This window comes from Schistocerca piceifrons, chromosome 3 (assembly GCF_021461385.2).
Source record: "Schistocerca piceifrons isolate TAMUIC-IGC-003096 chromosome 3, iqSchPice1.1, whole genome shotgun sequence".
Lineage (NCBI taxonomy): Eukaryota > Metazoa > Arthropoda > Insecta > Orthoptera > Acrididae > Schistocerca > Schistocerca piceifrons.
The window spans coordinates 375,974,148-375,998,315 of NC_060140.1; the positions used below are offsets into that span (position 1 = coordinate 375,974,148).

General features: G+C 40.6%; 1 protein-coding gene across 1 annotated transcript in view; it reads left to right on the forward strand.

Moving 5' to 3' along the window:
• The window catches only part of LOC124787905 (choline transporter-like protein 1), a 490,856-nt gene that overhangs the window by 344,815 nt on the left and 121,873 nt on the right, over nt 1–24,168 (forward strand). Inside the window, exon 2 of the mRNA XM_047254885.1 lies at nt 14,493–14,557. Within this exon, the coding sequence (XP_047110841.1) occupies nt 14,498–14,557 (60 nt within the window). The 5' untranslated portion in view covers nt 14,493–14,497. The remainder of the gene's footprint in view (nt 1–14,492; nt 14,558–24,168) is intronic.

The window sequence follows — 24,168 nt, forward strand, 5'->3', positions numbered from 1 at the left end:
GTCCACCAGTTGGGGTACTCAAAGATGTGTGCCCTCTGCGTTCCTCGTACTCTAACAAAAGACTTCCACCTGTTTGGCCCAATGAAGGATGTACTCTGTGAAAAGCAGTACGTGGATAATGAGGAGGTTATTGATCCAGCGAAACAGCTCCGACGCGAGTATTAGAGCGGTACCATACGGACATACAAGCCCTCCCAGTAAGGTGGCGTAAGGCCGTCGGTTTGAACGGAGATTATATTCCAAAGTAGAGTTTTGTAGTCAAAAGAGCGGGCAATAATAAGATTTACTGGATTCCTGAATAAAACCTTTTTCCAGAAAAATAATTCTCGCATTACTTATTGAACGACTCTCGTGCAACCTCCACAAATTCCGGATTAAACGCCTCATTCGGCCGCCAGTGCACTCGACTTACATCATTTGAAAAAGAGGCACTGCAGTTCCCTGCTAATGGAGCTTCCGTCGCGTTGTTTTAGTGCTCTCAGGAATCGCAGTTGTGACATTCAGTTCTGCAGCGATTTTTGTAGCTGTAGTCCTCTTATTTCTTGTCATATTCCTCTTCACTAAACACGCACTTTTGTTCGCATTATGACTTAGCGGATGATGTTTTTTGGCTTTCCGTGTCTGCGGTACAAATCTTCGATATAGTGAGCCTTGAAACACATAACACTTTGGCTACCTCGGTTACAAAAGTACCCATCACAGGAGCTTTAACGATTTCACGACGTCAGAAATCGCTCAGCTCCGACGTAATGCACTGACAACTACACATATCACTGTTGTGATCACGACTCACACTTGCAGCGTAGTGAGGACTCTTCACTAAACACGCACTTTTGTTCGCATTATGACTTAGCGGATGATGTTTTTTGGCTTTCCCTGTCTGCACAGGTGCGTTCGCAATTAAATACAACGGCGCAACCAGCAGGCTTGGCTAACATCGGCATCTATGATCAGGCACGTATTTATCGCAGTATTACCAATCCATTTATACAGAGTGAATCAACTAAAACTTACACCGCAAATATTGGGAAAATGGAAAGTGCTATTGATGCGCGGTTTTCAAAGTGTGAATTGGTAGCCAGGGACTCGTATTGTTAGCTAATCAACAGATTGTAGCAATACTTAGAAAGTGTATTTTTATGCAAACACACACTTTACATTTTTTAAATGGAACAATACCTATTAACACTAACAAACTAAAAGTAGGATAAATTAGAATGTCAGTGCTGTTTGTTGCAGGCTTCTAGTGCGAATCGTCTACGAGATATCGTATTCTGAAAAGTTCCCACACTGACACTTTTACAATACCTGTGGTACACAAGTGCATACCCTGGTTTTGTGGGTTCTAACCTGTAACGAGACAACTGACCATCACAGGTTGTTTTCAAAATGACCATCGGTAGGGGCAATACACGCTACCATTCTGATATGGAACGACTGCTGCACACGTGCTAGCACTTCAGCAGAGATGTCCGAGCTGGCTGCAGAAATATGTCGTTGCATATCATCGGCTGAAGTTGCCATGCCCTTGTAGACAGTGTCTTTCAGCTTTCCCCACGGAGAAAAGTCTAGAGGTGTCAAATTCGGGGACGGGTCGTCCAAGGTACAGGTCCTCTAATTCCAATCCAACGTTTTGGAAACGACTGGTGAGGACATGCTATGGTACTACGTTCACAATGGGCTGGACAGCCATCATGTTGGTGCCACAGGTTCCTCCTAATCCGCATAGGAACGTCTTCTAGCATCCGTGGATGATGATATGTTAGGAGGCTGCTATAATTATGTGCGTTCAGTGTACCATGTAGAAAAAACGGACCTATGAGCTGATGGTACTTTAACCCACACCACACGTTTACACGCCATGGATGCTGACGTTCGTCCTGACGAAGCCAACGAGGACTGTTAACAGACCAATAGTACATGTTTCGGTGGTTTACCTGGCCATGAATGGTAAATATGGTTTCATCACTAAACAAAATACATAATACATCCGGAGGCTCCTCTCTTAATACCCATGTACAGAAGTTAACACGATTCTCGTAATCGTTTCCATGCACCTCTTGCTAGAGAGAGACGTGATGGACATGGAACCTATGTCGATGGACCATGCACAGGACAAGTGCCTGATTCATGCCATTTCATCGTGCGATTGCGCGGGAGTTAACGTGCGGATCAACTACAACAGCAGCACGAATATTTATTTCCCTCTCTCCTGTCGTCACTTGTTTCCTTCTGTTATGTTGTCTGGGTGTTACAATACCACTTTCACGTAACTGATTGAAAAGGTTGATGAATTATTACCGAGATGATTGCCTTTTATCGGGATATCTTGCCGCACACACAGTACAAGAACAAACTGCATTCTTCCTACACTCTCCTCACACCACGAGCATGTCGACTTTTTCTGTACTAAATCCTACGTCCAGTCACGACCTACTGGTTGTACTGTCACACACTAACTGACCAGCAAGTTCAGTGCACTCAGTGAACACACAAACACACTGTAGGCAAACATAACAACATCGTACCTAGCAGCTACGCAGGTTGAATTACACAACCAAGTGTCGGTGTGGGAACTTTTCAAAACAACGAAAACTCGTAAACGACTCGCACTAGAAGCCTGCAACAAACACTGTTTACATTCTAATTTACCCTACTTTTAATCTGTTAATGTCAATAGGTATTGTTCCATTTTAGAAAGTGTAAAGGGTGTATTTGCACCAAAACACACTTTCTAAGTAGTATTACAGTCTGTTTATTGGCTAACAATACGAGTCCTTCACTACCAATTCATTCTGTGAGAACCATACATCAATATTGCTTTACATTTACGCAGTATTTGCGGTGCAACTTTTAGGTGATTTCTTGCGAAATCTGAAGACTCTTCTTCACAAACCTTGCGTTTTCCAAATAATTATTCGTATGTTCTCGTATTCCACTGACAGAGTTACGCCACGACGCATTTGGCTTTGTAAATTCACTCTCAATCGTTTATGGACGAGGAAGCCTTGCTACCATCTGTGAAAGTTTTTATTATAACGAAAAATCCTAAGTAAGAGCGTCACATTGCAACGTGAGTTACTGCCAATAGCTTTACTGCAAAGCGCTACACGTCTGTGGGGCGAACTGCATATACATTGCGTAGACGCTTCGGCGAGCATGGTAGCCTTGATCTGTTCTTCAGAGCGAGTCCCCCTGCTGGCGACAAAGCATACACAGTACCACGAGTACATAATTTGTGACCGCCAGACGGCCAACGAACCATTACCTCTACCTGTACACAGGTTACACAAGGAGCCGTACTTCGTTTCGTGGAGTATTCTTCTTACCAATATTTGCCGCTGCCTTACCCGTTCCATTCATGACGGTTTGTATGACTCCGTAAGCACCATAATATCTATTATTTTACTCTAGTGCATCGAAACATCCTGGGCCTCAGGTTCGATCATAACCATTGCTTAAATTTTGAATAAAATGCTCAGAAAAGGCATCCGAAGACTTTTGGTAGAGGAAGTCAACCTCGTACTGCCAATGGCCTTGTCAAAGAGAACGAAATAGCGGATAGGTTCTAGGAATCCTCTTACCCTTGCGAGTGAAAAACTGTCCCTAACACGTGGAAGAATCAGCAGTGGTCAACGGCATGAGGTGCAGATGGCAATGAAAATCACTGCATTAAACAAACACAGGATATGTGAGCTACAATTGAAAAAAAGATCATGTTGATCTCTCCATTGCAAAAGATTCCGGATTAGTCCCCCACTCGGATCTCAGGGTGGAGACTGCCAAAGGGGAGATGATCACGAGAAGAACAATGAATAACCAACGAAATGGTAAACATTCTACGAGTCGGAGAGTGGAATGTCTGAGATCTGAATGTGATATAATGTGAGTCAGTGAAGTGAAATGGAAAGAAAATAAGGATTTCTAAGCAGATGAATGTAGGGTTATATTAACAACAGCAGAAAATGATGTAATGGGAATAGGATTCGTCATGAATTGGAAGATAGGGCACAGAGTGAGTTACTGTGAATAGTTGAGGGATTGGATTATGCTCAGCAGAATCTGCAGCAACTAGCGGCAATAACAACAGTTCAGGTATACACGATGATTACACAAGCGAGAAGATGAAAAGGCAGAGGAAGTATGAGATGAAAATCAAATAATCATGACTGATAGGAACGCTGTGACATGGGAATGAATAGAAATGGTTCAAATGGCTCTGAGCACTATGGGACTTAACATCTGTGGTCATCAGTCCCCTAGAACTTAGAACTACTTAAACCTAACTAACCTAAGGACATCACACACATCCATGCCCGAGGCAGGATTCGAACCTGCGACCGTAGCAGTCGCGCGGTTCCGGACTGCGCGCCTAGAACCGCTAGACCACCGCGGCCGGCGAAGGAATAGAAGAAGGAGTTTTGGGAGGATATGGGATCGGTAGTAGGAATAAACGAGGAGAAAAACTAAATGGTCTCTGCAATAAATTTCAGCTACTATAAGCGAATACACCGTTCGAAAGTCACAAGAGGAGGAAGTGTAGATGGAAAAGTTCTAGGAACAGGAGAGTCTCCAACTGGACTATATCATTATCACACAGATACTGCTAAATCAGGCGCTGGATTTTGAGGCGAAAAGGGTAAGTACAAAATTCTTCAGGAAAAGACAAGAATTCGACAATGTAAGTCTCTCGGAAAGAAAATAGATATCCACAGCGAAATGGCACAGGAAAAATGCGAAGAAACTGGAAAAGAAGTGGTTGACGGAAGGTCTGATTCAGCGTATAGAAAAGTCGAGACAACCTCCGGTAAAGTTAAAGTTAAGGTGTCAACATTGAGAATACAAGTGGAATTCTACTGTTAAACACAGAGACGAAAACGGGTGGGTGAAAGAGTACACGGAAGGCCTATAGAGCGGGTGCAATTGTCTGATGACGTAATAGAAAAAGAAATGAGAGTTGATATCAAAAACATACAGCATCCAGTTTTAGAGTCAGAATTTAATACAGCTTTGAAGACTTGCGATCAAATAACTCGGAAAGCGTACGCAGCATTTCTGCCTTCGAAAATTCGCAACGCACTGGGGAAAGTGGCAAGCAAACAACTATTCAAGTGAGTTTTTAGAATCTACGAAATACCGTCAGACGTTCAGAAAAATATCATCCACACATTCCCGAAGATAGCAAGGGCAGGAAAGTGTGAACACTGCTGCACGATCAGCTTCACAGCTCATACTGACAAGCTGTTGATAAGAATAATATACAGAAAAATACAAAAGAAAACTGAGGATGTATTAGATGACGACCGGTTCTGCTTTAGGAACGGTAAAGCCACCAGAGAGGCAGTTCTGACGTTGCGCTTGATATTAGAAGCAAGACTTAAGAAAACTCAAGACGCGTTCACAGGATTCGTTGACCTACAAAAACTATTCGACACTATAAAGTGTTGCAAAGCCGGATAATATACAATTCGTACCACAACGAAGAAGGAAAAATAAGAATGGGGGACCAAAAACAAAACGCTCGGATTAAAAAGGGTGTAAGACGGTGGTGCAGCCTTTGGCCCTATTTTTCGATCTCTTCATCGAAGAAGCAATGACAGAAACAAAAGAAAGGTTCAGGATTTTGATTAAATTTCAGGGTGAAAAGATATCAGTGTTAAGATTTGCTGATGACGTTGCTGTCCTCAGTAAAAATGAGGAAGAATTGCGGACCCGTTGAATAGAATGGACAGTCTAACGAGCACTTATCATGCGACTGACAGTAAACGGAATGAAGATGAAAGTAATAAGGAGTAACAGAAATGGGAGTAGCGCTGAACTCCACATGTACTCTGGGGACGAAGAAGTAGACGAAGTGAAGGAATTTTGCTACACTGGAAGCAAAACATCGGTGGACGGACAAAGCAAGGAGATCAAAAGCAGACTAGCACTGGCAAAGAAGTACAAAAGAAAACTTATGGGACTTAGTCATGGACTGTGCGGCTGGTCCCGGCGGGGGTTCGAGTCCTCCCTCGGGCATGGGTGTGTGTGTTTGTCCTTAGGATAATTTAGGTTAAGTAGTGTGTAAGCTTAGGGACTGATGACCTTAGCAGTTAAGTCCCATAAGATTTCCCACACATTTGAACATTTCATCAGTCCCTAAGCTTACACACTACTTAACCTAAATTATCCCAAGGACAAACACACACACCCATGCCCGAGGGGGACTCGAACCTCCGCCGGGATCAGCCGCACAGTCCATGATGCAGTGCCTGAGACCGCTCGGCTAATCCCGCGCGGCAATGTACGTTTGAAGCACAGCATAGTACAGTAGTGAATCATGAATTATGGGAAAACCGGAAAAGAAGAGATTCGGTGTTTGAGATATAGTAGTAAAGAAGGATGTTAGAAATTAGGTGGACTGTTAAGAAAGGAATGAGAAGGTTCTCTGCAGGATCGGTGTAGAGAGGAATGTGTGGAAAACATTGACAAGAACACGGGAGAGAGTGCCAGGACGTGTGTTAGGACGTCAAAAAGCAGCTTCCGCGGTACTAGAGGGAGCCGTACATGATGAAAACTGTAGGAGAAGACGAAAACTGGAATAATTCAACATATAATTGAAGACGTTGGGTGGATGTGAAGAGGTCGACACAGGAGAGGGATTCGTCAGAATATGGATGGAACCAAACATGCCCTCGCGAGATTTACGATGGAGACAGCTCGTCCTCGAATACCCCTTAAACATTTCCAACTTTATTTCTCAGGATTAAGAATAACATTCCGAGTGCTGAAACAAAAATCGATCACAGTTCTTGTTCAATGGTTCAAATGGCTCTGAGCGCTATGGAACTTAACATCTGAGGTCATCGGTCCCCTAGAACTTAGAACTACTTAAATCTAACTAACCTAAGGACATCACACACATCTATGCCCGAGGCAGGATTCGAACCTGCGACCGTAGTAGTCTCGCGGTTCCGGACTGAAGCGCCTAGAACCGCTCGGCCACCGCGGCCAGCACAGCTCTTGTAAGATAAACCTGAACTTCTGGCCAGATCAACCGTGAATTGTTTCACATCATTTAATTAACGAAGTATAAATATTACAAAATCAAAAATGTTGACTTCAACAGGCGCGTATTTGTCAAACGTGTATAGAGCAGATGAGAGGAAATGCGGACTTTGGCAGGTTCGACGAGTAACTGTAACATGTTGTCAGGTATAAAATACAGTGTGAACTGTCCTGAATCTAAAAAGAAAAACAAATCTTCATTATTCCAGAAAAAATCTACTAAAGATGTTTTTAACACACAATGTCAAACGCTATTGGAATACAAATAAATATTACAGTATATTGCAGCAGGAAGGAGCAGCTGGAGCTACAAAATTATACTCAAATACTTGTTGCAGAAAACGAGTACACTAACAAACTAATATTGATGTTCATCTTTGTATTTAGTACTCAATGATATGAAACTACGAATATGACTTATCAGATGAGTGTAAGAGCTAATTAAAACGCACTGTTCCTGTACTCAGAAAGCGCAGAGCCCCTACGCGTGTTTTGAGTATGCAACCCACGCAGCATAAATGTCTGAAGGCCGGCCTGCCACAGCGATGTAGACAATATGACTGGTAGCTCCCTATGTCGGCCAAAGGCACAGCGCTTACTTATCCTCTGCGTATGAGAATCAATTCTTTTCAACTCCACTAGCACGCATAGTAATTATTGATCCTGCTCGTCCTCAAGAACATGTGATACCAACAGCGCTTTATGCGATTTCGTAGTCACGCAACGACAACATCGTGCAGTTTCAGGAGCCATCGGGTTCCAAGGTCGATAGTTGGGTTGTTTGGGTTTATAACACTCCCTCTCTGCTAACTATTGTACCATAACCTCAATGCCAGAAGCAGGTTGTAACATAAAACAATTTTGTAAAAGTAACTATGGCACAAAGCAACAGAGCAGTGTTACCCTCTGAGAGGAATTTTGTTAAGTTGACCGTATTGTTCCTAATGGAAGTGGCTTATCGGAAATGAGAGTCAGAATTACGTTAATATTGGAATAGTGACAAACAAAATTTTGCCTAGCTATACTATTCCTAGAATAAGGGAAACGGTCGCCAGCCTAATTAGGCAAGAGAAAGATTAACATTCTCGTTTATGAAAGTAGGTATAAGTAACTATAATGGACAACACTACAAACACAACCTAGACTTAGCAACTCTCGAGTGCAATGAACTCTGACACACATATGTTTTAAGATTGAAGCTAACAACTGGAGCAGCACAAAAAAAAAAAAAAAAACTATTTGCAAAATTATAACACGTACAGAAAAACACTATCACTTTCAGGGTTTACACAAACTGAGTGGTCTTTATACTGTTAATATGCACACAAGAGAGACAAACGCTTGGCATACATGAGAATGTAACGTTTCACAACTGCAGCTTTCTCACTTTTACTACAACGAAACACAATGTTGACAAAATTGCAAGGAACTGACTCTTCTTTTTAGAATTTACTACAGACAACAACGTGATCATTTACTTTATAAGACTCAGCCTAAAGTTTGAAGTTGGTAACAGCACTTTAAATAACAGTTTCAATAGGAAAATTATTATTGGACAAATAACATTTGCTTTAACTCACTCTGTTACCACATTAGCTTTAACTATCTTTCTAATAAGTTCAAGAAGCATTATTTAACAAAGCTCTAGGCTTCAACGTACTTTCAGTAAGGACACTCGGTAATCACTTTACTTCAAACGGAGAGGACCCTGAGAAGTGTTATGATGAGGAGTAAAATCAAGGTAGGTAAATAAATTCCGATATGAATTACCTTATATTTCAGCACACTAACACATCCATTAGGCTGATCCTTCACTGTACATCAATATAGTATTACGTTACAGTGATTGCGCAATGTGGTGGCAACTTCATGTTGGTAGGTGGAATTACAGGTAGAATTGCCGGACTTTATCGTATCTTCATGGCGATGATTCATACAAATTCCAGAATAGATCCAGCTATTTATCCACCCATCCGAGGCATTGGAAAGAAGCAGTAAAAGCCTCTCTCTGAATCAGCATGATATGCACCTTTACATTGACAGTGCACAGACTGGTAGCTCCTTTCCGACTGGTGGCTCGTCTCCGACTACTGCTCGTCTCCGACTGACTATCAGTTCCACCTTTTCCACCTAGGCCAACCACAATTTGCGCGCGCTACACAGTTCCGTTCCCGAGGGGAACCACTACACCATTTACATACAAACTAACTAAGAACCCTAAGTGAGGATCAGCAATTTACATAACAGCAAACAAATACATTAAATAAAACAGAACATTTTCACATATTGACACTTCTACAAAAAATTATTCACACAAAATTACAATCATATACAGTAAGTATTGTTCCCTCCAAATGGGTCAAAGCATTTAAACGAGAGATATGTTACACAGCATACAATCAAATCATGACATCAAAGTTTGACAAAGAAAAGAGTACACAATTTTATGTTACCGATTCAAACACATTTACAAAAGATCAACAATGTGACATTAAATAAAACAAAATGAATCCATACAGCATAAGAGCTGTGGTGTTACAGGTTGTTTGTGGGAAGAGACCAAACTGCGAGGTCATCGGTCTCGTCGGATCAGGGAAGAACGGGGAAGGAAGCCGGCCGTGCCCTTTCAGAGAAACCATCCTGGCATTTGCCTGGAGCGATATAGGGAAATCACGGAAAACCTAAATCAGGATGGCCGGACACGGAATTGAACCGTCGTCCTCCCGAATGAGAGTCCAGTGTGCTAACCACGGCGCCACCTCGCTCGGTCCAAGGTCGATAGCGTCTAGGGCGTATCTCCAAATGCCGCAGACACAGTGCTTCCAAATGGGCTAATCCCATTTCAGATAGGATGAAAAGTGAGAAAACTGACCTCGTATTTTTTATCATTAATAATTTTTACTCGTCTCAATTACCAGTACTGTAAAAAAGAACAACTTTCATAAAGTTATCTCTTACTTAATCTTTACTAGTTTCCCAGAAATAATTCGTTAAAATTTGCGCTATTTTTTGAACGTGACAATTTCCCGTCCAGGTCAAGTGCCGTACATTGCATTTCTGTGGGGACGATTCATTTTGAAGCTGAATGTCTTTGTTGATGGAGGCATATAACAATATGTTGTTGTTGTTGTTGTGGTCTTCAGTCCTGAGATGGTTTGATGCAGCTCTCCATGCTACTCTATCCTGTGCAAGCTTTTTCATCTCCCAGTACCTACTGCAACCTACATCCTTCTGAATCTGCTTAGTGTATTCATCTCTTGGTCTCCCTCATATAACAATAACATAACAATAATGAATACGGTTTTTAAAGATCTTCTATTGATGTATTAAGCATAAACACAATTTTCGTAAAGATTAACCTTCTATAGGCCCGAAACACTTTCTATTACGCTTTGATTTCAGTTTTAAGTTCTATGGAGCAATTTGTCTGAGACGTGAAAAATAATTAATAATGTATATTTAAGCCCACGCTGCACTTTGGTTGAGACGAGCTGCCGTAAAACATAAACAGCAGGCGATCGACAAAGGCATGGTCATAATTCATGGCTGTTGCAATTGTTTGTATTTCCTTTTTATTTTTTCTACAGCTCTCCACTGAAGATACACAAAAACGTTTAGGAGCATTGTTGTTAAATCAAATCCTGAGCAGCATCGCAAATTTTAATTCCATTTAAAAATGCATTATCAGAAAACATGAAAATGATGAAATTTAACATTAAATTTCAGTTCTAAAAATATCGTGTAAATACCACCTCAAACTATAAAATTTTACCTTGATTTTGAATTTTATTTGCAAATTTTACTTTGGCTGATTTCTGAGTCACGAGTCTTAGAATCTTGTGATTTTATTAAGTTACGTTACATGTACCCTTAATAAAAAAAAATCCGAAGCACTTGTTTATCGCAGATGCTAGTTTGCAGAAGATAAAACCTGAACGTCTACTTTAGATGACTGAAAATTGAGCTTCCACGAAAAAAGCAAGGTTTCTTGTCGTCCGAAATGAAATGGGACAGACCACACGCGCCAACCCGCCGCAGAGGATGACCACAAGAATTCGACGACGTAGTTCAAGACGCCTTCTCATAGCCGTACGGATGTGGCGCTGTGGTTAGCACACTGGACTCGCATGTGGGAGGACGGCGGTTCAAATACGCATCCAACCATTTTCCTAAGCCGCTCCAGGCCAGTGCCGGGATGACTCCCATGAAAGAGCATGACAGCTTTCCTTCCCATGCTTGAAACAATCCGAGCTTGTGCTCCGTCTCCGACGACTTCGCCGTTGACGAGACGTTAAATGCTAATCTTCCTTTTCTTACAGAGCCATGTGGGGCGCTCGACCGTGGTAACTTTTCTGCAATTTACTTTTCGTGAACTGAAACTGCAGTAAACTGAACTGCTATTCTATATACTAGTGTTTCTGTGTTGTTGTCCTGAACAATACAAGTGGTGTAATTACGCAAACTCTATTTGATAAAAAATGATTCACCAAAATTAACTGTACTTTTAATTAACTTTGCCATGGGGACTGGAAAAATTAACTGTGTATTGTATAAGCTGTTCTGTGAAATTCTGTTGTGCAATACAGTGAAGTGCTACATGCGTGACGTCGCAATACTTGACTTGCAATTACAGTAATTATTATAATTTGCGATGTGAGACTTTCTTGCGCCGGCCGCGGTGGCCGAGCGGTTCTAGGTGCTCCAGTCCGGAACCGCACGACTGCTACGGTCGCAGGTTCGAATCCTGCCTCGGGCATGGATGGGTGTGTTGTCCTTAGGTTAGTTAGGTTTAAGTAGCTCTAAGTCTAGGGGACTGATGACCTCAGATGTTAAGTCCCATAGCGCTCAGAGTCATTTTTTGAACTTTCCTGGCGTATTTGCTGCTTCCAAGGTTCTCAGGCATACTGGTGGATCCGATCGTCGGAAGGTCCACGATATTTCGGCGGACAATCGTTCAGCCATCATCAGGTGGTCATGAGAAGGAATGAAGTAACTTTTCATTCCATTTCCCTGATGGAGATAGGGCGGGCTGCTTGAGAGCATCTTGTTTCTCTATTCGACCATTTGGGTTATACATTTATTTTTCACAGCTTTTCAATGTAATATTTATTTTTATTTCTATTTCTAACACTTTTGTAATATGGAGGTGGTTCCTGCTTTTTGGCGAATTTGTTTGATCTATATCTAAAATATTTACAATTTCCTTTGCTTTGTGCTGGGGCTGGTTGGTGCAGTTTTTACAATTAGCGTGCGGCTGCGACAATGGAGGGGTTGGTCTTAATTGCCTTCTGCCCGCCATCCCTTCACGTCTCGCATCCTGGTCCCACGTTTTGCTTTGATGGAGCTTAGTATTGGCATTCATGCCTTGTTCAGTTGAAAGCCAGTGACCCTGTTGATTAAATTATCAGTCACACGAATTTCAGTAACTTCTTCGAGAATGCACTCCCAAAATTTATCGATGGTAGCCGTCACTTTCGTTTGCTGGTAATTCACTTAAAGTCCATTTTCAGTACAGTGGCCTACTATTGCAGACTTGTTGGGCTGAAGTAAGCGGGTGAGGTGCTCATGTTGTGCACATCGATCTTAAGTTGCGCGGATCGTTGTCCAGTAAGTTTTTCCGTGAAACTTGGTACACCACCGCTTTTTCGAGACCCGTGCCGTCTTTCTCTGTCCTTAATAAAGCTCGTGTTTTGGCTGGAACGGTTGTCCGCCGAGATAACGTGGGCCTTCCACGATCAGACCTGGCAGTACACCCGAGAACCATGGCATCATTATTGTCATTTTTAGTGTTATTTTCAGAGTTTCCTTCATTCTGTAATTTCATAGTTTCACGTTCTTTTTACTCAGTTTCTTTTCTGTTAAGAGCTTCTGAACGTGTAATGAAGCGTTCTGCGGAGTTATATACACTACTGGCCATTAAAATTGCTACACCACGAAGATGACGTGCTACAGACGCGAAATTTAACCGACAGGAAGAAGATGCTGTGATATGCAAAAGATTAGCTTTTCAGAGCATTCACACAAGGTTGACACCGGTGGCGACACCTACAACGTGCTGACACGAGGAAAGTTTCCAACCGATTTCTCATACACAAACAGCAGTTGATCGGTGTTGCCTGGTGAAACGTTGTTGTGATGCCTCGGGTAAGGAGGAGAAATGCGTACCATCACGTTTCCGACTTTGATAAAGGTCGTAGCCTATCACGATTGCGGTTTATCGTATCGCGACATTGCTGCTCGCGTTGGTCGAGATCCAATGAATGTTAGCAGAATATGGAATCGGTGGGTAATACGGAACGCCCTGCTGGATCCCAACGGCCTCGTATCACTAGCAGTCGAGATAACAGGCATATTATCCGCATGGCTGTAACGGATCGTGCAGCCACGTCTCGATGAAACCAGGTTTTGTTTACAGCATCATGATAGTCGCATCCGTGTTTGGCGACATCTCGGTGAACGCACATTGGAAGCGTGTATTCGTCATCGCCATACTGGCGTATCACCCGGCGTGATGCTATGGGGTGCCATTGGTTACACATCTCGGTCACCTCTTGTTGGCATCGACGGCACTTTGAACAGTGGACTTTACATTTCAGATGTGTTACGACCCGTAGCTCTACCCTTAATTCGATCCCTGCGAAACCCTATATTTCAGCAGGATAATGCACGAGCGCATGTTGCAGGTCTTGTACGGGCCTTTCTGGATGCAGCAAATGTTCGACTGCTGCCCTGGCCAGCACATTCTCCAGATCTCTCTCCAATTGAAAACGTCTGGTCAATGGTGGACGAGCAACTGGCTCGTCACAATACGCCAGTCACTACTCTTGGTGAACTGTGGTATCGTGTTGAAGTTGCATGGGCAGCTGTATCTGTACACGCCATCCAAGCTCTGTTTGACTCAATGCCCATGTGTATCAAGGCCGTTATTACGGCCAGAGGTGGTTGTTCTGGGTACTGATTTCTCAGGATCTATGCACCCAAACTGCGTGAAAATGTAATCACATGTGAGTTCTAGTATAATATATTTGTCCAATGTGTACCCGTTTATCATTTGCATTTCTTCTTGGTGTAGCAGTTTTAATGGCCAGTAGTGTAATTGATACAGGTGTCCAACTGAAGAAAAATAAGGACTGTATTAGTCGGCAGCTCGTGGTAGTGCGGTAGCGTTCTCGCTTCCCACACCCGGGTTCCCGGGTTCGATTCCCGGCGGGGTCAGGGATTTTCTCTGCCTCGTGATGACTGGGTGTTGTGTGATGTTCTTAGGTTAGTTAGGTTTAAGTAGCTCTAAGTTCTAGGGGACTGATGACCATAGATGTTAAGTCTCATAGTGCTCAGAGCCATTTTTTGAGGACTGTATTAGAGTAAGAATTACTACTTGAGAAATGTAGGTGTGCCCAGCATAGAGTGCTGTTTGAAGCGAATTAATGGTGGCTGTGTGTTTTCAGGCGAGATGGGTGCCTGCTGCAGCTCTAGCGACAGGGTGGAGCCGTCTAGCCAGTCCCAGACGCAGGTACAGTTCGGCTCCTGCTCACCTACTCCCAGCTTTGTCTTTCTACTGATTCTCCTCCAGCACTAAAATATACGTACAGTCCCTTTTAAAATTCTGTGAGACATCTTCTCCTGCAGAGATTCATGTTTTTTTCACAGCAATAATGGCTTTTTTAAATAACTCATTTTCCAGTGAGTTTCTTTTCATTCAAACATATATTTAGGCGACGATCTACAGCATGATTATGTTCTAAGAAATGTACGTTAACCTTGCTGTATTGAATTTTACACGTTTATTCTGACCGGTTTCGGTTCGCAACCTACGACATGTTTTCGGCTTTTTTGTTGGATGAAGGCTGAGAACCGAAACGGCTCGGAATAAAAGTATAGAATTCAATGCAGCAAAGCTAACATGCATTTCTTAAAATCTTTTCATTTAGTGAACAATATTTTATACGTCACGATTCGCCAATTTCGACTATTATAGCGCTCCAGGTAGAATCGCAGCAGCTTGCAGTCGTGTCAGCTAGTACACGCACACGCGCTACAGCCTAAACTCCAAAAGTTTTCTTCTCACCATAAGAAACAATGAGACGCCTGATGTTGGCCGCAAGGATTTCGCTACTTGAATTGCGCATGCGCAAAGGCACTTCCTCTTAAGGTGCCCCCGCACCCTTTCTAACGGTTGACATCGCGTGGCACGGCCTAAGTAGACAGCTATTTCTGGGTAAACAATGTAGTGAAAAGTGTGAAAATAAACCGCAAAAACAGCATTTTAGAGCACTTTTCGAAATAAAAACCTATAAAGCAGCATTTGAGGTAATTTTTCTTTATAAGTGTACGATTTAATGAATCGATGAGATTCAAAAATGCAAGGAATCAGAATCACTAAGGGATTGAACACTAGATGTCAACATCGTTATGAGAATGTTCTTATACAAGGCGCGCAGGCAAACGGGATGATTTGAGGACTGGTTGGATGTCGTGGTGAGGGTTTATGGAAGTGAAGGACTTGATCGAGGGCGTGCAGGAGGGGGGAAGTTTTAGTAGCCATGAAGGTTAAGTGTGCAACGTGTGTTTGCTTTAAAGGCGTATTACAAAACCTCGGATAGTTTTGTTGTGCTCAAAGTGCTTCTGGGCACAGTTTAATTCACCTCTACGGCCTTCCGTGTCATCTTACAAATCTAGATGAAAAAACGCTCTTCCAGAAGGATGGTGCAACAAACCATTCTGCTGTTGTGTCAATGGTATTACCTATACTCGCATTTGCTTGGCGTCTCAGCAACAGAAATGACGATACTCCGTGTTCACCCCGATCATCAGCTTTATCGGCTCCACAATTTTTCCTTTGGGCTTACCACGATTTCAAGAGTTTCCAGGAAAACTATCCAAGGACCAGAGATGACTGAAGGAGCGAATTGGCCAAGGTATACTCAAGATTCCGTTAGAGATGCTATACAGTGTCAAGGGCGGATTCAGCGTCAGATTCCGACAATGTGTGTGAAATCAGGGAAGCCCTCTGAGTGATACCATTTTAATAAAATGATAACTTTCATGGTAAATTTTTAATTCCACTCTTGGTACACTAGATTTATGTCACAAAATTAATGTTTGTTTGTATCTCCAATTTGTGCGAACTTTTTTTGTTTTCCCATTTGATTTCCTCATACCTTTTTTTAAAATCAGTATTTTAGTTTTAGATATAGCACCAATTGTTACGACAAAAACACTTTTTGATAAGAATTCGGTCTTATCTTTTTTTTAAAAAAGAATTTTGTTTAACTGACTTTCGAATTTCCGCTAAAACAATCAAAGTGGACGCGTTACTTTGTTATGTCGTCACTAATCTGTGAACTGTCAGACGTTATCGATCTTAAGACATTATGTACGTTTCCCGCAATATCTCCTTAGGGAATAAAGTTTTCCAAAAACGGTTTTCCATAGTTCCAATAGCTCAAAAGTTTTAGGAGTCCTGATTTGGATGAGGCCCTAATTTGTATGACATTAGGAACGAGAGAAACAGGGTTTCCACGAAATGCTCACTTCAGACCATCAAATTCCATTACCGGTAATCATATTTTTTAAGCCTTTATGGTTTTGCCAACTGAAGAGCCACACGTTTGAAAGAAATGCACAGGAAATTTCGTGTAAGGGGCCGCGAGGTCTTAGAGGTGAATGCTGATTTAATTCATATCAGTTGTCCATTGATAAAAACAGCCGAATAAGCCCGTACAAAATAATAATGTCAAAGTATTTTGTGATTATAACAGAGCCCGCATCGCAGCATTTAAACAAAGATTACAGTATAGATAACACACGCGTAAATGCGGCCCTGCTCTGGATTTTATTTCTCTATTTCTATGAGTAAAACTACGCTTACTACTACTAACTTTATGCGGGTCCGTCTGAAAACGATGCTGTAGCCAAAATTGGCAATTGTGAAAAAACAACATTGCAGAAAAAATAGTTTTAATAGCTCTTAAATGTCTTTAATGCTACACACAAAATTACACTACATCACCTCCACTTGCTACTTCTGGTGTTAGGGCTAGAAGAATGAGTGTCGGTCTTGCTCCAGGATGGTTCTGATATCAACAACATTTTGTTTTCAGTCTGTTGGCACACACTGCATAACAAAGTAATTTAAGTGGCAACTTGGTCTGCGAATCAGCGGCTAGGAGAAAAATTTTGTACTATCCTCAAAACTTGTATGGTTGTACTTTTACATTAAGCACCTGATCATAAGAAAACACTACGTACAGTCATCTGTAATAAAGTTTACTCGTATGTACAGCGCAGTTCTAGAGAACGTTGTGTCGTCAGTTAATATCACTAACTTATGTTTTTGTATGAGCCTTCTTCAACCCTCTTTGTAGGATACAATCATTGAAGATACCACAACACGGTTTTATCCAAAGGAAACTTTTTCAAAATATGTTTACAAGCAGACACAGGGCTTTCTGGCTTGCATGGAAATATAGTATCTTTCTAGTGCAGTTAGCTACCTGAGATATTTACTTTCTGTAATGTCGAACACTGTTTTTCAATGGCAAGTAGTACTTACCACAAAATGCTTCCAGACTTATTGGAGCAGCACCTACACAGAATTAATTCGTGAGTGTTCTGACGAGGTTTCTGAGTTCATTATATATGCATTACAGGATATCTCTTTCGAAAGTAACCAATGTACAACCTCTTGCAAGAACAAACATAATTTCTGCTCTAGCAGAATAGTTTAACAACTCATCAGCTTGTTTTTGTGCTGGGTTATGAAGAAAGTATTTGTCAACAACTGACCATTGTTCTAAAAGTCTGTATCCAACTAACTCTAATGTCAGCCATCCAGAGGAAACATGTTCCATAATCTAATGACCTAAAAGTTTCGATTGTATTTTTTCAAAATTTTCCTAACTAGATAATTGTCTATAAAAAAAACTATAGAACAAGATCATGTACGAAGCATTTTCATTAAAGTATTGTAATCCTTTTTGTAATGCATTATGTTTGATGTGCATGTTACATGAGCCAAAATCAATCAACGTGATCGCAGAATTATTCATAAGACGATTCATAGCTTTGTTAACATCGGGTCAATCACAACCTATCATCAGTAGCGCCGAGAAACTGGGCATTATTCAAGGCTTCATTTAACTAGGAGTAAATATCACTAGCTGTAGCTTCACCAATAAGAAAAGTCTTTAGATGTTATGTCATAATCATTTGTCTGAAATCAGACCAGTATTTAACTGCACTTTGGAGCTCTTTCCTTCGAACTCTATTCGCAGTTTCATCAAATCAAAGAGAGAAATGCGCTGTTCCAATATCACCCCTAACTGTTTTTTGAAATATGGGGCTAAGGCGTCACGTTCTAAATATCATGCCTTGCCTTTGTATGGTGAATTCAAAGAAACACTTCCAGGAAATATTGCCTCAAAAATTTCTTTCAGATTTTCACAAGCTGGCTCAAGAGCAAAGTTCCTTCCAATAATTTTCACACACTAGATTAACTCTGACCTTGAAGCAGCTTGTCTAGCAGAATATAGCTGAATTGACTGTTTAGCTCCGAGATATAAAATTACAAAATCAGCCAGGACGAGCTGAAGACAAAGGTAGAAGTGAAGTTTCACTTTAAATTGTTGTCTTTGTTTCCGGGTGTAAGCATGTTGCTCTGTAGCACTAAAGCCCCAAGAAATCGAAAACATTTGTGCGCAAACAAACAAAAAACTTCACTGTGACTTTTTTCCTGTGCCCTTTCAGTAACAGGGAAACCATTGCTGCACTGTTTTCCGAGATCCGCCAATTGTCTTCGTGTTTTCATTGTCTTCAGTTAGATAACTCTCCCAATACAGAGATCAACAATTGCCCTCTGATGCTCAAGGTTGTTAACAAAAGTTATAGCTCACAGCCTTCTCAAGGGCTTTTTCTGATTTTTCAGTCTATCTGCCACCGAAAACATCAGTTTACCAGCTACAAACTTTTTTGTCATATGACGCAAATTAAAAAAAGCCCTGGTAAAGAAATTGACTTTGTAGACCAAAACTGAAAAATACAGACTAGAAAGGTCAATCTGCAAAATACTGACTTTTACTGATTTTGCTGACCATTTGCCAGCACTGGGATTTAAGAATCCCCTGAAGTCGCTTTTTGTAAACTAAACAACGAAACAAGTAGAGCTGACTGTCAACAGACATCCATCTCGAGTGTTATTATCTGTAGGTTAGCGACATGAAGTATTTGGGCATTACGACTGTAGATAGTGTGTGGAACCCCGCCACGCATTAATAAAAATCTGTCTGTTGTCGAGCTTGTGGTTAGTTCCAGATAGGCAGCTCTGGTTACAGAATAGGTTAACAGGACAGTATACCACTTCTCAATGGCTTGTGAAGTATCTCTCTGTCGGATGGCAGTGGCGCATCTGTAACAAGGCCAGCAATGATATTTGTTATTTTACAAGGAAGAAAACAGACAAAGGAGACAGGTCCGATCTGACCACTTTGTAGGCACGTCAGTCAGTTATCTTGTTTGATGATCTATAGTGCTACACTTCTTGCAGCGAGTGTAATGTAGCAGAAGTTAAATTTATAATTTATCTACAGTAACTGAGCTACGTGTTACTTGTTGCTTTCGAAAGTATAGTTTTCATATGCCAACATTTTATTTTCCGTCATGATATTTTAAGAAATTGTTTGAAAACGACGTTTTTTGATGAATATTTAATACGCCGGCGGCTAAAACATTTTATTTCGCTCCACGTAAGTTTTATTTATTTATTTTGACTTTTGGCCGGAAGGCCGTGCAGCCAGTTCCACGTTAGTTAAACCAAAAAATACTAACGCTGTTTCCTTAACGCGTACTACCAAGGTGAGAGGAGGGAGCTACTTTATCCCCACTACAAAAAAGTAAAAAAGCGTTTGCTGTCGTTAACTTTTATGAACATCATCATTTTTAAATTGCTACTGATGTATAAGTCGGGTCCAGAACCTGACATTAATTTTAGCACCATCTTACCAATACCAACTCATTTCCCTTAAAGTGCACACAATAGGAAGGGGTATTACATGAACAAAACAACGAAATTTTCAAAAAATGCATATTTAGTTAATTTATATTGTTTTTTACGCAACATACCATTTACAGATAAGTATATGTGTAAGAGTCGCCCTGAACTTGAAAATATGAGTACGACATTTGTTGCGAAAAGTCACAATCATTACTAAGACTTGTATTCTTGGGTTACGTTTTACTGAAAAATTTAAAACAATTTCGTAGTCTGCTATAAGGGATCATCAAAAACAATAAATATTTTTTTTCAAAATTTTAAATTATAATGTACATGACTAGATTACAATATTTTCAAATGGTGGGCACCCCCACCGGTATTGCGAGAGTTAATGCAAATTACGGCACACAATCTTCAGAATTATGAAATCAACCAATCACAGCTCATTTAACTGCCAATTATTACTAAACGTTTAAAATAACTGATATCAAGGAATAGCTGTTTGTGTAATAATTGGTGGTTCGTCTCTAGTGCTGAAATTCCTGCGCTATGTAACGGTGACCCAACTCGCCTGCAACACCCCAATGCGGCAACCCGCCGCACCTCGATGTGTTGCTGTTTTACCTACACTGAACTGCAGCCGTACTATCTTAGACGATTGTTGTTAGGTCGTAAGCATTCTTGCGGTCATTGTAACGTAACACAACGCCAATATTTCGGTTCATTCATCATTCAAGATGCCACCAAGATGTAATGGTACCGCCCCGCTACAGTCCGGGGAACATTTCGATTACCCAGGAAATATTACGCATCGAGTATGTTCATGAATATCATATAACTGAAAACATTGTTTTGTTGTCGATATGATTGTCATTTGACTTATTATTACGAAAAAAACAGGTTTCAAGTGTGGCTCGGTCTCAGCTTCAAGTGCCATAATATTCCCGAAACACCACAGATTCACTCTATAAAGTTACCGAATCTCGAAACATTCGCAACCTCAGTGACAACATTGTGGGAGTAGTTATGTACAAGAGTAATGGGTGGGAGTTAAACATGTTTCTCGGTGTAGTGTAAAGGAGACGGGAACACATATGAACTAAAGGCACCTTTCAACAATTTGAATTTCCTATTACTGCAGCCTCTGCTTAGCTTGTCAACAGGCAAACAATCAAGTTCCACAATACAACAATATCTGGCAACGAGTTTCTTCCCATTATTATCCTCAAGAGGATTGTCGTTCTATGGATACAGTTTCGTGTTGCGCAAAGTTAAAGCTGACTTCTGCCTTCAGTACTTCATTTTTGTTACAGAATATCTAGTGAGGTACCGGCAAATGCGATTTATTCATCAAATTAATTAAGAGACTCTGCAGTCAAATATACATTAAATTATTTGAAGTGCCTTTTGTAAAATAAGAAACAATGTTTTAATTTTAATGCGAATATAAGGGACAGCTTTCAGGGAACCCATGGGAGTAGATTTGAACACTGTTGAAATATACTGCCAGCCCAAGTAAATAATTTATATAGGCAAATATATATTACTGTATGGAATGACTAGAACAAAATTCTTTTCTTTTAAAGTTTGGTGTGACCTTCCAGAAAGCAGCGTAGTAGAGGCGAGTGAGAAAGGAACAGCAAAGGCTATGAATCAGTAATAGAAGGCATGTCTTTTGAGTTGCTGCAGATGTATATGGAGTATACGACCTAGAACGCTGCTTTATGATGCAGATATGCAGTTGATATTAAGGTAATAGTGATCAGACGTGACCATCATGAGGTTGTTAGCGTATCATCCAAAGTAGTCAGTCAAGAACTTTTTTCTGCAGATGAAGAATGTATGCATGGACTGACTTACAAATACAAATAAGTATGACAGTTTGTATATCAATTGCCTTGCACAAAATGACTGTCGAAGCAAAGTACATAGTAGAAATGTAAATTTAATAGCTGGAATTCTGGGTCAGGGGTTTCATGAGCTGCACCGACAACTCACCGAATAAAAACTAGGAAACACGAACCAATCAAGAGCAATCGGCTAGCTTTTAATAAAGACGTCGCTGATTTTCTTAACAGTTATGAACGAGCTATTCATTAAGATGATTGCACCAGAGACTAAGTATATAGCCTAGTTCTTTGCTTACTGAAGATAACTGCACAACTAAATGTGAACTAATCATTCAAAAAACTTACAACTGTTTTGAGCTCTAGTTCTAGGCTTACACCAAGAAAAGCAAAGAACTGTAAAACAAGCATAAATGAAAGAAATTTAATAAGGTACTGGAAGGTGTCAGTTCAAAGCCAAGTACATAGCTTGGTTCTTTGCTTCCTGAAGAGAACTGCACAGCCAAATGGGAACTAATCATTAACAAAAAAACTACAACTGTTTTTCTAGGCTCACACAAAAAAGAAAAGAACTGTAAAACAAGCATAAGTGAAGAAGTGTAATACCATACCGGAAGGTGTCAGTTCAAGGCAGCAGTAAGAGTTGTAGCTGATGACTATTCTGTTACAAGCTGAGTTTGATAGTGTAGATAGAGATAAATTCATGATTTCTGGTAATAAAATTTTTTGCCATTTAATGATAATATGAAGCTAAAACTGATGATCATTTAGGAGTACAAATAAATGATTTTGTTTCTGTGAAGTTTGTAAGCAAAGAAAATAACAAAGTCATATTTGTAAGGCATGGAGAAGACAAGAATACAAAGTCAGATATCTCTAGTGAGAATCTTGGAATCGGTTTCCTCAAAAGAATTCATATTTGCTATATTGACAGGAATGAGTTTAGGATGGAACTTCCAGATCCAAACATAAAAGATGGAACTTCTCTACCCATATCCTCAACAAAACTTTTCTTCAATTACAGAGGAAATATTGTAAAACTCTGTTTCCATGTTTGTAATATTAATTTTGTATCCATACAAGCAGTGCTTGGGTAGAGAATGAGACAGGGTTGCAGCCTATCCCCAATGTTATTCAATCTGTACACTGAGCAAGCAGTAAAGGAAATAAAAGAAAAATTTAGAGTAGGAATTAAAATCCATGGAGAATAAACGAAATGTTTGAGGTTTGCCGATGAGATTGTAATTCTGTCAGAGACAGCAAAGGACCTGAAGAGTAGTTGAACGGAATGAACAGTGTCTTGAAAGGAGGATATAAGATGAACATCAACAAAAGCAAAACGAGGATAATGGAATGTAGTCAAATTAAATCAGATGATGCTGAGGGAGTTAGATTAGAAAATAAGACACTTTTTTTAAGTAGTAGATGAGTTTTGTTATTTGTGGAGCAAAGTAACTGATGATGGTCAAAGTAGAGAGGATATATAATGTAGATTGGCAATGGAAAGGAAAGCATTTCTGAAGAAGAGAAATTTGTTAACGTCGAGTATAGATTTAAGTGTCGGGAAGTTGTTTCTGAAAGTATTTGTATGGAGTGTAGCCATTATGGAAGTGAAACATGAACAATAAATAGTTTAGACAAGAAGAGAATAGAAGCTTTCGAAATGAGGTGCTACAGAAGAATGCTGAAGATTAGATGGCTAGATCAAATAACTAATGAGGCGGTACTGAATAGAATTGGGCAGAAGAGGAATTTGTGGCACAGCTTGATTAGAGGAAGGGATCAGTTGGTAGACATGTTCTGAGGCATCAAATGATCATGAATTTAGTATTGGAGGGCAGCATGGAGGGTAAAAATAGTAGAGGGAGACCAAGAGATGAATACACTAAGCAGATTCAGAAGGATGTAGGTTGCAGTAGTTACTTGGAGATGAAGAAGCTTGTACAGGATAGTCGCATGGAGAGCTGCATCAAACCAGTCTCAGGACTGAAGACCACATCAACAACAATTCATACATATGTTATAGGTGTATTACATCACGGAAACATGTTAAGTTGATTTATTAAAGTTTTTGTTGCTAACTATCAGGGAGGCCAATACTCACCATAGCGTGCAGTCTCAGCAGTTGAGGATTGTCTGTCTCCTCATCACTTCTCATCCCATCTGCACTACGACCTTAAGGCCTAATCTTCCTTTCCATTTCTGTGTGAAACTTAATGCCTTTGTCAACAATGCAATAGTCATGCGACTGAAACAGTTTGAGGCTCAGAGGAGATATTTACACAT